Below are 15,957 nucleotides of genomic sequence, written 5' to 3' on the forward strand. Positions count from 1 at the left end.
CGGTTATATTTTAGACAGCCAGGAGCAGACGGCAGGTGACGTAATTCTGAAGGCTAGAGCGTCCAATTTCACAGTCGCTCATTTCCGGTCTACCCGGCTTTCGGAGGACCCGGCCTACTTAGACCACAAAGGCCGGGTCCTCAGGTGGACGCAGCCTCTGAATTTGGACACCCCCGGCCTGTTTCCGGCCGGACAATAATAATGGTGACATTTAACTTATTTTATCCGATAAATAAACACTGTAAGATTCAAGTTTTTTGTATATATATGTACATGTATATCCCCCCCAGCCCCTTTGAATGTCTCCCTAATTCTGAGGTCTCAAGGTTGGCAAGTAGGTGCTAGGCTTGGCCCACATCAGTCTAAAATTGTATGTAACCATGAATAATGTGATGCCATGTCCATCAGGAGAGACTGGACAGTATAGATGTAAAACAAATATGCCATCAGTTCATTTCAGCTAACGAGAGGAGCAGGCATGTGTTTGTTGTGTGGGCATGTAGTCCATGTCTGTTGCTGTAACAGTAGTTCATGTTTAGAGTAAAACATCCCAGCTCACTGATCTGATAGAGGGCAGTAGTGCCTAAAATGTTGCATAATGTTGCTGAGAGATCTTTTACTTTGTGGTAATCTTAGACGAGTAGTTTTATGGACAAAACCCACCAGGTCATTCAGCGTTCCCTTAGTGCTAATGTGTCAGAGATGTTGGTGTACTATAACTGAAGTAATGTTGTCAAGTCCTTAAAGTCATATTCTTTTATTGTCATGACTGTATTTGAAGCTATTTTTACTTTGTATGATACCTGATTTATATGGAATATGGCTGAAGTAAACTAAAGCCTGAAATACTTAGTCAGTCATTTGTTTAATAGTAATTTATATTTATTTATATAATTCACATATAAAACTATGAATTGTAATTTTAAACGGTTTAAAAGCATGTAGAATAACATATGTAGGCAAGTATATTTCTCCTTTTTTTTATCAAGAAGCAAAAACATAAAGGAAAAAATAAGAAACAGGGGGCAGGGGTCGATGGCTGAATCATCTGTCCCCACCAATGCCACAACCAAATCTACACCCTTGGTCCGTGCCTTCATCAATTGCAACTTAAAACACAATAAATGACTATTTTTTTTTGCTTCAACTGGCTGTCCAAATCCACTGAAAGATCAGAAATCCTGTCGGCAACTATGTTTCTTGTCAGGCTGATATTTGCAAAGGCCTGGCGCTTTTCAGGGCACACAATCTCCGATGCCTTCATCATACATGTTTTTACAAATTCACCTTCACTAAATGGTTTTGAAGCTAGTGCAATTTCGTTAGCAATGAGGTAGCTAGCTTTCACTGCAGCATCACTGATGTCTGGGCTGTAAACACAGACTGCTGTTTCTTCAGACCCGCCAACAGTTCATTCACCTTCTCTCTTCTCCGCTGTCCTTGAAAGTTGTCATATTTGTCGGCATGAAGAAGTTCCAAGGCACCAAGAAGTTCCTGGTTAATGGGAAAGGTTGAGAGATCAGTTCCAGACTCCCATGGACTTGTCAGACATGTGTTTGTCAAAACCAAAACTAGCGTTTTGGAGAGGCCTATCGACAAGTTATGTTTATTGCTTGAAATGGAGGCAACAGTTTGAATCTCAGCATCATGTGTAACAGATTTATGTTCAACACATATGACTTATGTTTCATATAATGTTTGGTTAAGCCAGTTAGATTCTGAGTGTTGATATTAAATGACACTTTATTGTGTTAATATGTAATTGTTATGCCTTAGCAGTAACAATTAGGGGCCGGAATGTTAGTGCCATTTATAGTTATTACATGTTTTACTTTGAAAAGCCTGAAAAGGATATGGTGCTTTTTGTGTGAAAGGTTTGTGAGAAATAAAACAAGCGAATGGCAGAGCGACATGATGGTTTTACCGTCGTTGTTGCACAAACCGACGCGTAAAACAGCCTCTTGTCCATCCAGACTCTTAATTTAGATATAAGAGAAATAGAGAACTCCAAGAAGAAACAAAGATAGCATTACAATCAGTATTAACAATCATTATGTGATCAGCAGCTCTTCACAGACACTGGGTCAGTTCATCCGCCAGCACATTTAACACACATAAAGCAGCAAGGCAGCAGTTCTCTATAAAATGTTCACAATACTTGATTGCACAACGTCATCAAAGAGCAGATTAGTGGAAGCTGAAGAGGTTCAGTAATTTACACTGACATCACATTAACACACATAATGGTAAAAATAAAACATCTGAAGATCACATTCACAAATATTTCGATTCAGTTTATTTAAAATCCCCACACCACATTTTCAGTTTCCGATTTATTTTGCAGTGATTGCCATTCAAACATTCAAAATGACATTCATTTAAAAAAATCTCACGAAAAATCTTTTTTTCAATCAAGAAATTTAAACAACTCTGTAATTTTATTCTTAAGAAATGAGATCAAATGAATGGCTTGGAGTTCCTAAGTCCTGTACAGGACCTACAGGACTCGTGTCCACTTTGCTTCCTGCACAGACTCACTCGAAACCTGAACTTAATGAACATACAATAAAAGAACGTTCATGGGTATTCACGGTTACGGTCTGGACTTGGTTCCTGGTACAATGCTGCCAAAAACAATCATTTACACATGACTTACTGGTGATTTTGAACTTATTGCTTAATACCATTTATCCTAAATAAAGCCCTTGCTAGGCCTGATGTGATTGCTAACATACAAGCACTAAGGCAATGTTAAGACTGCATTAAAGATCAGGAGTTTTAAGAGTGTAATCTGAAATTAGTTCCAGCCTAGAATTCATGGGCTCTGTAAGCCTTTGCAGATAAAACCATTTTGTGTTATAACTTTGTGTTTTAATCAAATGCACAATGACCATCTATCTTAGCACCTGGATAAACTTGTACTGAATTTCTTTTGTTGTCCAAGTAGTATCAAATTCTCGCTTAAAAATGATAGTTAAAAAAAAGAGCAACAACATCCATCAGTTGATGCTTTGGGTGAAGTTTTCTCCAGAGTACTGGCCATAGTGCATTATATCCCTCTGGGCTGCAGCCCACGACATGTAGTTGCTGCTGAAGCGGGCAGCCCAGTGGCCCTGAGGATCCACTGTCACTACCCCGCCTAGCCCCCCAAGTCTGGACTGCATGCAGGCCAGGCCCAAGTCACTGGCATCTTCTACCGACCGACCTGACAAAAGAGACACAAGAAACAGCACTTTAACTCTTTTTGTTTTCATTTAACAGTCTGGAGAGAGGCTCATTGTTACAGTTAGCATTTGTGCTAAAGTCAAAACTTGGTTACAGGAAGAAAACAAGAAGAGCTTTACTGGGATAATTAGTATACTGCTACAGTGAAGGGCAAATCAAGGAAAAACAAACAAAAACCTAAGTCCAAATAGCTTCCCGGACCCCAGAAACAGTGCGTCCAAGTCCCATGGGTAAAAAGGCTTAGTCGCGGCTCCTCTGAGGAGTTTTAGTTTTTTTCTGGATGTAAATAAATCAAATATGAGAGCTGAAGCTGTGTGTGGCAAAGTGTTACCAACCTCGCAGCTGGTTCTCAACCCCCTCAGCCACAGTGGCTCAGATTTGTGTGTGTGTGTGTGTGTACATGTTTAGACATCTTTGTGAGGACAGAAAATTGGCATGCTACTATACTTTTGGGGACCAACAGTCACTCACGGGGACAAAATGTCCATCCCCACAAGTCTGAAGGCATTTTTTAAGCTCAAAGTGTGGTTCTAGTGTCTCTTCAGCACTGTAGCCAGGCTGACAAAAAGTCAGAGCTCTTTTGAGCCAACCATCCCTTTAACGTTAACTAGTAATGACTTCATGAACTTCTTCACAAATAAAATTTTTATCATTAGAGAAAAAATTACCAATAATCATCCCACAGATGTAATATTATCTACAGCTACTCTTAGTACCATTGATGTTAAGTTAGACTCTTTTTCTCCAATTGATCTTTCTGAGTTAACTTCATTAATTACTTCCTCCAAACCATCAACGTGTCTTTTAGACCCCATTCCTACAAAACTGCTCAAAGAAGTCCTGCCATTAATTAATTCTTCGATCTTAAATATGATCAACCTATCTCTAATAATCGGCTATGTACCACAGGCCTTCAAGCTGGCTGTAGTTAAACCTTTACTCAAAAAGCCATCTCTAGACCCAGCAGTCTTAGCTAATTATAGGCCAATCTCCAACCTTCCTTTCATATCAAAAATCCTTGAAAGAGTAGTTGTCAAACAGCTAACAGATCATCTGCAGAGGAATGGTTTATTTGAAGAGTTTCAGTCAGGTTTCAGAGTTCATCACAGCACAGAAACAGCTTTAGTGAAGGTTACAAATGATCTTCTTATGGCCTCTGACAGTGGACTCATCTCTGTGCTTGTCCTGCTAGACCTCAGTGCAGCGTTCGATACTGTCGACCATAATATCCTATTAGAGCAATTAGAACATGCTGTAGGTATTACAGGTACTGCACTGCAGTGGTTTGTATCATATCTATCTAATAGACTCCAATTTGTGCATGTAAATGGAGAGTCCTCTTCACACACTGAGGTTAATTATGGAGTTCCACAGGGTTCAGTGCTAGGACCAATTCTGTTTACATTATACATGCTTCCCTTAGGCAGTATCATTAGAAGACATAGCATACATTTTCACTGCTATGCAGATGACACCCAGCTCTATCTGTCCATGAAGCCAGATAACACATACCAATTAGTTAAACTGCAGGAATGTCTTATAGACATAAAGACCTGGATGGCCGCTAACTTTCTGCTTCTTAATTCAGATAAAACTGAGGTTATTGTACTCGGCCCTGAAAAGCTTAGAAATATGGTATCTAACCAGATTCTTCCTCTGGATGGCATTACCTTGGCCTCCAGTAACACTGTGAGGAACCTTGGAGTCATTTTTGACCAGGATATGTCCTTCAACGCACATATTAAACAAATATGTAAGACTGCGTTCTTCCATTTGCGCAACATCTCTAAAGTTAGAAATATCCTGTCTCAGAGTGACGCTGAAAAACTAGTTCATGCATTTATTACTTCCAGGCTGGACTACTGTAATTCATTATTATCAGGATGTCCAAAAAACTCACTGAAAAGCCTTCAGCTAATCCAAAATGCTGCAGCAAGAGTACTGACAGGGACTAGAAAAAAAGAGCATATTTCTCCTGTTTTGGCTTCCCTTCATTGGCTTCCTGTTAAATCCAGAATTGAATTCAAAATCCTGCTCCTCACATACAAGGTCTTAAATGATCAGGCCCCATCTTAATGACCTTGTAGTACCATATCACCCTATTAGAGCACTTCGCTCTCGCTCTGCAGGCCTACTTGTTGTTCCTAGAGTATTTAAAAGTAGAATGGGAGGGAGAGCCTTCAGTTTTCAGGCCCCTCTTCTGTGGAACCAGCTTCCAGTTTGGATTCGGGAGACAGACACTATCTCTACTTTTAAGATTAGGCTTAAAACTTTCCTTTTTGCTAAAGCATATAGTTAGGGCTGGACCAGGTGACCCTGAATCCTCCCTTAGTTATGCTGCAATAGACGTAGGCTGCCGGGGGATTCCCATGATGCATTGAGTTTTTCCTTTCCAGTCACCTTTCTCACTCACTATGTATTAATAGACTTCTCTGCATTGAATCATATCTGTTATTAATCTCTGTCTCTCTTCCACAGCATGTCTTTTATCCTGTCTTCCTTCTCTCACCCCAACCGGTCTCAGCAGATGGCCGCCCCTCCCTGAACCTGGTTCTGCCGGAGGTTTCTTCCTGTTAAAAGGGAGTTTTTCCTTCCCACTGTCGCCAAAGTGCTTGCTCATAGGGGGTCATATGATTGTTGGGTTTTTCTCTGTATCTATGAAGCGCCTTGAGGTGACTTTTGTTGTGATTTGGCGCTATATAAATAAAACTGAATTGAATTGAATTGGGTTACAACTAGGTTATGGTTAGGCATTCATTTTTGATGGTTAGGGTCAGGGTAAGCGCTAGGGAAAGCATTATGTCAATGAGATGTATTTACTAAGATATGAAAACAAGTGTGTGTGTGTGTGTGTTACCTTGCTCCATGTGGAACAGGATGAGTCTGGCCAGTGTAATCTTCATGATGGTCTCACCGTGACCTGTGGTGGACACTGCTCCTGACTGGTTGTCAGCATACCCTCCAGACCCTGACAAAGACAAAATATTTCAGCCGTCCTGCACAGCTTACTGAGCTGTTCTCTGGATCTTCCTGCAGCTATAAGCAGGTTTGGAAGCTTTATGAAAACACTGGCAACACCCAGAGGCAGCCCTGGGAGAACAGATTTTAGCCGTGTCTTTAATGATAAACTGACAGATGGCTAATGCTGCTGTTGTGCAGTCACATTTCTAATAATTGAACGGCTAATGTTATTATGTGCACCAGCTGAGCATCATAACATTTATGATGACTGTTTAATATTTTGATGTTGTGAAACAGGAGCTTTACTGACCTCCCAAAATGCCTTATAAGGACCAGGGAGGTGTGTTCTGCTGCTAGTGAGAGGCGGGGCTATGAACGTTGTGTGAAGCAGCTGGAGAAGGTGCAGATGGCATTGCTTGTATCAACACTATTGCAGAGAAGTATCTAATTTGTAATTGTTTGCATAGATTAGTATCCGAGTATAGATTCTGTGTGTGCCATCTCCCTCCCCTCACTCCAAACCGCAGATAGCCGCCCCTCCTTAGCCTTGTTCTGCTAGAAGTTTCTTCCTGTTAAAAGGAAGATTTTTCTTTCCACTATAACCACGTCCTCGCTCATAGGGTTCTTCTGATTGTTGGGGTTTTCTCTGTATTATCGTAGGGTCTTTACCTTACAACATGAACTGTTGTTGTGATTTGGGATTACACAAATAAAACTGAATTGAATAAAATTGATAACCCTACTCAGTGCATATGCTGCCTACACTAGCTATGGTACTTAAAAATCAAAACAAAAACAAGTACTATTGTGTTATCAGAGCTTCATGTCTAATTCTTTCCATTAATATCTGTTCTGATGTTTGATTAATGGAAAAATGTCTTTTCAGAGATACCATGACCACTTCTTGAACACCTGAATAATTCTTCACCAATAGACTGTGCAAGCTTAGCCTTTTATGAGGGTAAACTTGTTGAAATTGTTTGTTGCTGATGTAACATACAGTTTATGGCACAACCTTACTTACATTCATTTGAGTCTGATCTCCCCACCGAGTTTGCGGTTTTGGTGCCTTTTGGAACATTTGAATGTAATTATTTGGCAAATATTATGGCCGTTTGTGCAGCATTGTCGCAGTTGAAACACTAAATGCATTGAGCAAGCCACATGGGTGACACATGGGTGTCAGACTGAATATATCTGTCTTTTATATACAGTTTATCTACATGCCACCTTGTATGTTCTTGAAACAGCATTTGGACATTTAATACTGTCAATAAAGAGGCTCTGCTATGAAATGTTGAAGATGTTGTTATTAAAAACATTTTTTGAAGTCTCATCTGCACATGGATGCAGTTACACATTTATTTCGCTAGATGGAAGACTAAGGCTTTCCCTTAAATTTGCTTGAACTGAACCACAGCAGGCAGCAACACTGTTGTGATTCAGACTTTTGGTTGTTGTAATCAAATGAATGAAATAAGTTCCAGTTCCTTTTGCAAAGCAGCCCACTGCTTTAAAACTTTGATTCTGCACATTTGTCTCTTTAATCAATGTTCTGCACTAGTTTTGCAGACAGTCTTTTTTTTTTAAATTCAAGCATTTGTTTCAAAAAATACTCCTGTCACTCATTTATCGATAGTGACAGATTAGATGGGATTGACGCAACTACCAAAAGCAAGTTGCTGCCATTTACCAAATTAGACTAGGATTTAGCCACTGATATCACAGCATACACCTATGTTTAAATACAATTTAGGTCAGAGGTTTTTTTCCTGCTGCTGTCTAACAAAACATTCTTAGGTAACCTAGAATTGAATCAAATATTAACCATACTCCCATTGTTCACTAAATAACAGGCTTGTACACTAAATGTACAAGCCTGTACATAGCTTGTACTCACTACAGCCTGTACATACTTATACTTATAGAATATTTATAACATACTTCATACCGTGTACATTATAACATACCATAATAGACCCATTTTTGTAATATACTTATCTATATTATTGCTAATATATATTGTAATATATCTATATCACGGTTAAAGCACTTCTGGATGGATGCAAACTGCATTTCGTTGCCCTGTACCTGTGCATGTGCAATGACAATAAAGTTGAGTTCTATTCTATTCTATTCTATTCTAATAACTATTCATTTAAGACTGGCTAAAGGTTAAAAGCTCAGCGAAGACACAAAAACAATTACAACTGCATGTAAATAATTACCAGGCATGTGTGAACTGACCTATCATGGGGGTGTCACCCACCCGACCTTCCATCTTGTTCAGCATCCCACCAGTGGAAGTTGCACAGGCTAAGTTGCCCTCTAAGTCAACTGCTACTGCACCAACCGTGCCTGCCTTCCCCCTACAAAAGAGAGCAGAGCAGCAGAACATGTCTGAGAGCTCTAGTTCTACTTTGTTCTGTTTTGTGTTTTCCTCTCCGTCTGTCAAATACACTCAGCGGCCACTTCATTAGGTACTCTTGTTTAACTGCTCAACACCAACGTCTATGCAGTTTTCTGCAGACTGGTAAAAAGGACTGGAAAAGCTCTGCTTCTCTAAGATGTTTGTTTTTTAAATACCCAATCATTTTGCTGACCTGCTGTTAATTTACCCAATTAGTTGCCAAATATTCCTTTTCAGTCTTTTTTTAAAATTCAAAGTGAGATAACATCTTTCTGGGTTTGTGTAAGTCCTGCAAAGACTCGCTTCTTCCCTTTATCTACACTAAGAGACGTGAGTGAAGGAAGTCAGGGTCCACATTATGCAACACAGTGAGCTTATGGATCAGTGCGTACACGGCAGAGATGTCTATTGATCGGTTACATACTAAAAGGGGTCATTTCATTTCTGGATATTACTTTAAAAAAATAAATAATAAATAATGCTAGCAAGCTTAAAACTGTTGTGTCTCACATTTGGCACTCCACAGGGTTGGCATCAGGTGCAAGGTTCTTCCTCCAGCGCATGCGGGAATACTCAGTGATGAGGGACTCCTGGGGGACCTCCTCGATCCCCATGGATCGAGCAAACTGATTAGCACCTTCGGCTGTCAGACACGCATGACTGGTCTGAAGCAAAGATCAAAGTTCACACTGTAAACAGTTACAGAGCACATTTGAAATACTGTGCTTCGTCCAGACTATACTAATGGTTTCAGTTCAAGAAGGAATCATAGCTACAGCTGTCAACAGGCTGTAATCAGCACCTTTAGCTACATTGATAGATAAAGGTGCTGATGAAGGCAGAAAGGTCCTGTAGGTGTCCATCATGTATTTACAGATAAAAATCCACAGCAGTCTCCACACATGCATGATTCCACACAGTTCCTGCAGTTCAGTCAGGAGAAACATGCATACCTTGTCCATAACAAGTCTTGCTAGCTGGATGGGGTTAGCTATGTTGCGTACTGCGGACACTGCTCCGCTTGCAAGTGTTTTGCCATCCATCACGATAGCGTCCATCTCCACCTCACCTTTGATGTTCAGCACTGACCCACAACCTAAAATATGATTTGAGAAATGATGCAGCTCCAAGAATCTTTAGTGTCCTGCAGTGACATATGGCCTGTTAGTGTTTCTTAGGTGATCAGAGCTACACGCAGCAGGTTTACTCAACAGCTAAACTGTTTGTTTCTTCTCATCCCAACAAATTCTTATTGACTGCTTTACTTTCACAAAAGAGATACCACAACATCAGTGAAATATATAAAATCAAATAATTAAGAAAAATTTGTGTGGTATATTGGTCATATTTTTTTTTGTGCAGTTGAATTTGAATTTGATTCCTTGTGCAATCCAATATTTACAATTTTCTGACACCATCTCAGTGTCCAAAAAAACAAAAAAGGTAATATAATCATTTCTCTCTGTTCATAGTGTCATATATATATATATACATACATACATATATACATATATATATATATATATGTATGTATGTGTATATATGTACAGTATATACATATATATATACACACAGACATATATACACACACACACATACATATATACATATATATATATATATATATATATATATATATATATATATATATATATATATATATAAATATAAAATTCTGAGTTTCTCCATTACCTGCATTGAAGGCAGGGTTATTCTCCATCTGGCTCACAGCCTCCACCACAGCATCCATGCTGCTGCCCCCTCCCTTAAGGATAGCGTACCCTGCCCGCACTGCTGCACAAACCCCTGAAATGGACAGTTCCATCCGCTCCTTTGGGACAAACCCTGCCCCTCCATGCACCACCACCACTGGCAAGAGGTCAGTCATCTGGCAAGAAGTGTCACTCAAATAATATCTGGTGAATCTTTCAGCACAAACAAGATATTTTTAACGCACACACGTACACAAACACACAAACACACACACACACGGGTTATGTTAAGCAACAGGTATAAAAAGGCCAACATGTCCTTTTACAAAATAAGACTGCAGCACAAACACTGCTTAACAGATGATAAAAAAGCACAAATATTCTGGACTTCTGTTAAGAAACAAACAAAGAAATAAACAAAACAAAACAAAAAAAATTATACCTAAATGTGGCAGATCCCCAGGTAACTCAGAGTTTGATGAGCTGAGAAATGAGAACAAATGGGTATGTTGTGCAAGTAAAAGTGCTTGCGGACCTGAAGGTGAATGGGGTCAAACTCCAGAAATTCAGAAACATTTTCTCCAACTGGTAAATAATTTGCATGTTTTGGTCAAGAGCTTCTCTTTAACAGCAAGGTTGTTTTCTTGTTTTGTTTTGTTTTTTATGCCAGCATATGCCAGTTCTATGGGAATCCCCCATTTTGGTGCAAAAATAGGATTTTAAGCCTGTCAAACTCAGCTTTCATTGCAGAATCAACTAAGCCGAGCCCTACACCACGCCATCATGGTCTCAAATCATGCATGGCACGGAAGTTATCACATGTCCAGGCCCGTCTGAAGTTTGCCAGTAACCATCTGGATAATCCAGAGGAAGCATGGGAGAAAGTCATGTGGTCATATGAGACCATGGTAATTTTTGGTTTTTATGGGCCCATGTTTTTTTGTTGTTGTTGTTTTTTCCGTAACGGTATAAACAATGAAAGGTGGAGGATTGGCCAGATGCTGGCAGATGTGTAAAAATAACTCAGTTGTTTGGTGGTGGCTATGGAGGAGCTTCCACAGATTCAGTAAAATTAGCAAGTGGTGGACTCTCTGTGTTTTGATTTACCATCCCCCGAAATATAATAAGACTTTCATTAACAATTTTGCTGACCTTTTAGCATCTCTTTATTAGTGTGAATGCTTGAAAAGTATTGTTCTTTGAATCTTTATTCTATTTTATTCCGTACATTTTTTGCCGTCTATCTCCTTCAAAACCGTTCAACTTAGAAAACCCATTCAAACACCGTTAGATTCCTCTTCTTTTGGACATGACTGCTTCTATTTTTCTCATTTTTAACATTTATATTTTTAAAATTATTCAACTCTATTCAACAAAAATTTCCCATGTATTTCAATGGAGAGACCCTTCAAATTCTCATTCAACTTACTCCTCTTTAAACTGTATCTATTTCCACATACATTGACGTAGAGCCTTCATTCAAACTTTAAAACGAAGACAAGATATTCAACTATTCAACTTGTATTTATGTAGCCGTTTCAGAGTTTATAATGGGTGTGTATGGGACAGACTGTTGGCGCTAGAGTGAGACAGCTCAACTGGTAGAGTGAAAGGAGAAAAAAAATGAATCTTAAAATCTTCTCTTTAAACTGCTGCTGTGTCCACAGCATTTGCTGTACAGGTATGATTTTACCCTCAAATGTAGCCATCGCTGTCCTCTTTCATCCAATGTGTTTATTATTGTAATAGGTGTTATGGTTCTTTCATAAATGTCATCAATGCACAGCCTCCTCCCTCCAACTCTTCCATAGACTTCAATGTTAAAATGGCTCAGAAAGTTTGTTTGAAAATCAGAAGTACAGGCTGTCTTTACACTGTCATTACGTCCGTATAATAAACTCCACAAGCATGAAAACTGAGAATTTGGTAGACTAGACATTGCTGCCACTCACGGTGAAAGAATTTTGTCAATACGACTTGTACTTTTCATTTGGGAATGATTTGTTTCGGGCTGACGTTTCTGTTCATTTTAAGCAACAGAAGTGAGGTGCATGTCTGTGTGCGTGTGTATGGAGCCATTGGGTGCAGTCACTATAGCAACCAGGCTCACACCTGCCTGCCTAACGAGCTCTCTCTCACTCTGCCAAGATTCATCTTAAACACTTCTCTTTCAACTGCTGCTGTGTCCACAGTGTTTGCTCTACAGCCATCATTTTACCCTCAAAACGTTGCCATCGTTCTTCTCTTTCCAACACCGTGTCTTTAAAAGCTCAGAGATGTAAACTTTTTAAACTGTGTGGATTCAAGTAGAGGGATCACATTTTAGTCATTCAGTGATTTAAAGAATATGAACTTTTAATATTCATTCAGATGTTTTTTGACTCTAAATTTTCTCTTCTCATTTCTTAGGTTTTTGTAATATACATTTAAAACATTTTCAGCTATTTTACTTCTTCTGTGTGAACGTCAGCTTTTAGCACTTTTGTTTTCAGGTTAAAAATTCAAGTTTTTTTTCATCTCATTCAAAATTAAATTCAGCAATTAATTCATTTCAGTGCATACATTCGGATTCAAGCATTCACACTGCAGTTTCTTCAGAAAATGCACTTTCTAAAATATGATCGTGTTCTTATCACTGGCGATTTTAACATTCACATTTGTTGTAAAGATGATGTGTTTGTCAAGGATTTTTTAGCATTAGCTGACTGTTTTAATCTCAGCCAGTGGGTTAATGCACCTACCCACTTCAAAGGACATACCCTTGATTTGAGTTTTTCTTATGGACTGGACATCTGTATCAGGGACATTAGCAACATTGGAATCGCTGACCATTTCCCAGTCATCTTTGATGCTAAGTTATGCAAAATGGACCAGGACTTTGAGGGTCCTCGACGTCTTGTGTGCATAATCAATCCTGCGACTGTGGCTGAATTTTCAGCTGCTTTCTCCAAATCTGTTCTTCCTGACATTAATCGTTCTACACCCTCTCCAGTTGATGATTTTGCTAACTCCTTCCTCTCTACATGCTCTTCTTTACTGGACGTTGTGGCCCCTGAAGCTGCCCTCAACCATGGTTAAATGAGTCTTTACGTGCTCTACGACGCATTTGCCGCCAAGTTGAAAGACGGTGGAAAAAAGATAAGCTCCAGCTGTCTTTTGACATCCTTCGCAGGACCCGCCTGGAATTCCAGAAATCTGTTAGGTTGGCTAAGGCAGGTTTCCCGTCGGCTGTCATTACGGATAACAGTCACAATCCACATTTTTTATTTAAAACCTTTGACTCATTGATTAATCCCTGTCCTGTAACGCCTAGACTGGCTTCCTTAGCTCTTTGTGAATGATTTTTAAATCATTTTACAGGCAGAATCTTATCGCTACGTTCACACTGCAGGTCTTAATGCTCAATTCCGATTTTTTGATCAAATCCGATTTTTTTGTCTGCTTGTTTACAGTACGAATAAAATGCGACAGTAAACGCTCTCTAGTGTGAATGCTCAAAGCGGCCCGCATGCGCAAAACAAGACGTCACACACAACGTGCTCTGTTTAGACCCAGAGCAAACAGTATTGTTGACTGATGGCCCTTAATATAAAGACTTCGGACTTTACGTTTCCCAATTTTTGCCTTAAGTTATTTTGTTATTTACATAATAATGTAGATAACCTAATAATGATCCTTATTGCTGTTTTAGAGGAGCGGTGCTTCAAAGGATAGTTGCAGATTTCTGTCAGAATCTGCAGATTATACAGTACAAATAAAATGTTCACGTTTCTCCAACATTGTCTTCCCAACAGTTTCACTGACATCTACACTGGATGGCCACGAAGCGTTCGCGATGTCTTCTCAGGGGCTACTCCAGCACTGATAATTGGCGTCTAGACGCGTCTAGATTTGGATTCTGGCGTCTAGATTGACACAAGACAGCTTTCTTGTGTCAGTGACGTAAAAGATGGATTTAATGCGACCTGACCATTCACACAGCAGTCGCTTTCTAAAACATTGGATATGTATCGGATTCAGTACCACATACCAAAGTGACCCAGATCGGATTTGAAAATATCGGATTTGTGCCGTTCACACTGTCATACCATGATCGGATATGGGTCGCATACACTGTAAAATGTAATATTGTGTTTAATTAAAAATATTAAATAGGCTGAACTCAGTTTTTTATCAATTTGTTATTAGAACTCAATTTAAATAAGTTACAAGTACTTTTTATGCAAAAATGCTAATAAACTCAATTTATTTGAGTTGTAAATGGTAAATGGACTGGTTCTTATATAGCGCTTTTCTACTCTTCTGAGCACTCAAAGCGCTTTACACAACTGTTAAGTTGTCTTAACTTAGAAAAACTAAGTAAGCTGGAAGTTTTGCTTCTCAGTGCGGAAGGATGAAAGATGTGTTTTGAAAATGCCACGTCACTACCGTCCTACTCCCTCTCGGATCAATCCTCATGTTCATGATGCCAGCATTTGTTATGGAATATGTGAGCGGGACACAGAAAGGAATTGGCAAGAATACCAGAGGCGCAAAACACCAGCTACTGGTAGACAGAACAGTCAGCCGAGACTGCAAGACCAGACTGACCAACCTGTGCACTGCCTGGATTGATTACAAGAAAGCCTACGACTCAATGCCCCACAGCTGGATACTGGAATGCCTAGAATTGTACAAGATCAATGGGACCCTAAGAGCCTTCATCAGGAACTCAATGGGGATGTGGCGTACAACACTAGAGGCCAACTCCAAGCCCATAGCACAAGTCACCATCAAGTGCGGGATCTACCAAGGAGATGCTCTGTCCCCACTGCTGTTCTGCATAGGCCCGAACCCCCTCAGTGAGATCATTAACAAGACTGGCTACGGATACCAACTACGGAACGGAGCAGTTGTCAGCCACTTCCTGTACATGGATGACATCAAGCTGTATGCCAAGAGTGAATGAGACATCGATTCACTGATTCACACTACCAGGCTATACAGCAATGACATTGGAATGTCGTTCGGGCTGGAGAAGTGTAGTCGGATGGTAACAAAGAGAGGGAAGGTAGTCAGAACTGAGGGGATTGAACTACCAGAAGGCAACATTGCAGACATAGAGGACAGTTACAAGTACCTGGGGTTCCCGCAGGCGAATGGGAACCATGAAGAGGCCGCTAGGAAAGCTGCAACCACCAAGTACCTGCAGAGGGTCAGGCAAGTCCTGAGGAGTCAGTTGAACGGTAAGAACAAGATCCGGGCCATCAACACGTACCCGTGATCAGGTACCCTGCTGGGGTAATAGGCTGGCCAAAAGAGGAGATAGAAGCCACTGACATAAAGACAAGAAAGCTCCTTACCATGCATGGAGGGTTTCACCCCAAGTCCAGCACCCTGAGGCTGTACGCTAAGCGGAAGGAAGGGGGCCGGGGACTGGTGAGTGTCAGCACCACAGTCCAGGATGAGACAACGAACATCCAAGAATACATCACGAAGATGGCCCCAACTGACAGCGTGCTCAGTGAATACCTCAGGCAGCAGAAACCCAAGAAAGAGGAGGGAGACGAGGAACCATCATGGAAGGACAGGCCCCTGCACGGTATGTACCACCGGCAGATAGAGGAGGTGGCTGATATCCAGAAATCCTACCAGTGGCTGGACAAAGCT

At 40.2% G+C, this 15,957-nt stretch overlaps 1 protein-coding gene and 1 long non-coding RNA gene across 2 annotated transcripts in view; one reads left to right on the forward strand and one right to left on the reverse strand.

Annotated features, from left to right (window-relative positions):
* Positions 1-15,957, forward strand: part of LOC146504931 (uncharacterized) — a 56,263-nt gene that overhangs the window by 10,133 nt on the left and 30,173 nt on the right. The window lies entirely within an intron of this gene.
* LOC146504933 (isoaspartyl peptidase/L-asparaginase-like) lies at positions 2,274-14,536 on the reverse strand. Its single transcript, XM_085182904.1, has 7 exons — positions 10,751-14,536; positions 10,289-10,521; positions 9,550-9,692; positions 9,107-9,261; positions 8,434-8,555; positions 6,083-6,193; positions 2,274-3,205 (listed from the first exon to the last, which is right to left on the reverse strand). Exons 2-7 carry the CDS (start codon positions 10,482-10,484, stop codon positions 3,000-3,002), a joined length of 933 nt encoding a protein of 310 aa, XP_085039030.1. The 5' UTR covers positions 10,485-10,521; positions 10,751-14,536; the 3' UTR covers positions 2,274-2,999.

The sequence above is a fragment of the Neolamprologus multifasciatus genome, chromosome 13, assembly GCF_963576455.1.
Source record: "Neolamprologus multifasciatus chromosome 13, fNeoMul1.2, whole genome shotgun sequence".
NCBI classification, from domain to species: Eukaryota; Metazoa; Chordata; class Actinopteri; order Cichliformes; family Cichlidae; genus Neolamprologus; species Neolamprologus multifasciatus.

Coding starts and splice junctions, on each gene's coding strand:
- LOC146504933 (XM_085182904.1), bottom strand. CDS start 10,484: ATGACTGACCTCTTGCCAGTGGTGGTGGTGCATGGAGGGGCAGGGTTT. Junction 8,556..9,106: donor AACCCTGTGGAGTGCCAAAT/GTGAGACACAAC, acceptor TCTCTTTTGTAG/GGGGAAGGCAGGCACGGTTG. Junction 6,194..8,433: donor GGGTGACACCCCCATGATAG/GTCAGTTCACAC, acceptor TGTCTTTGTCAG/GGTCTGGAGGGTATGCTGAC.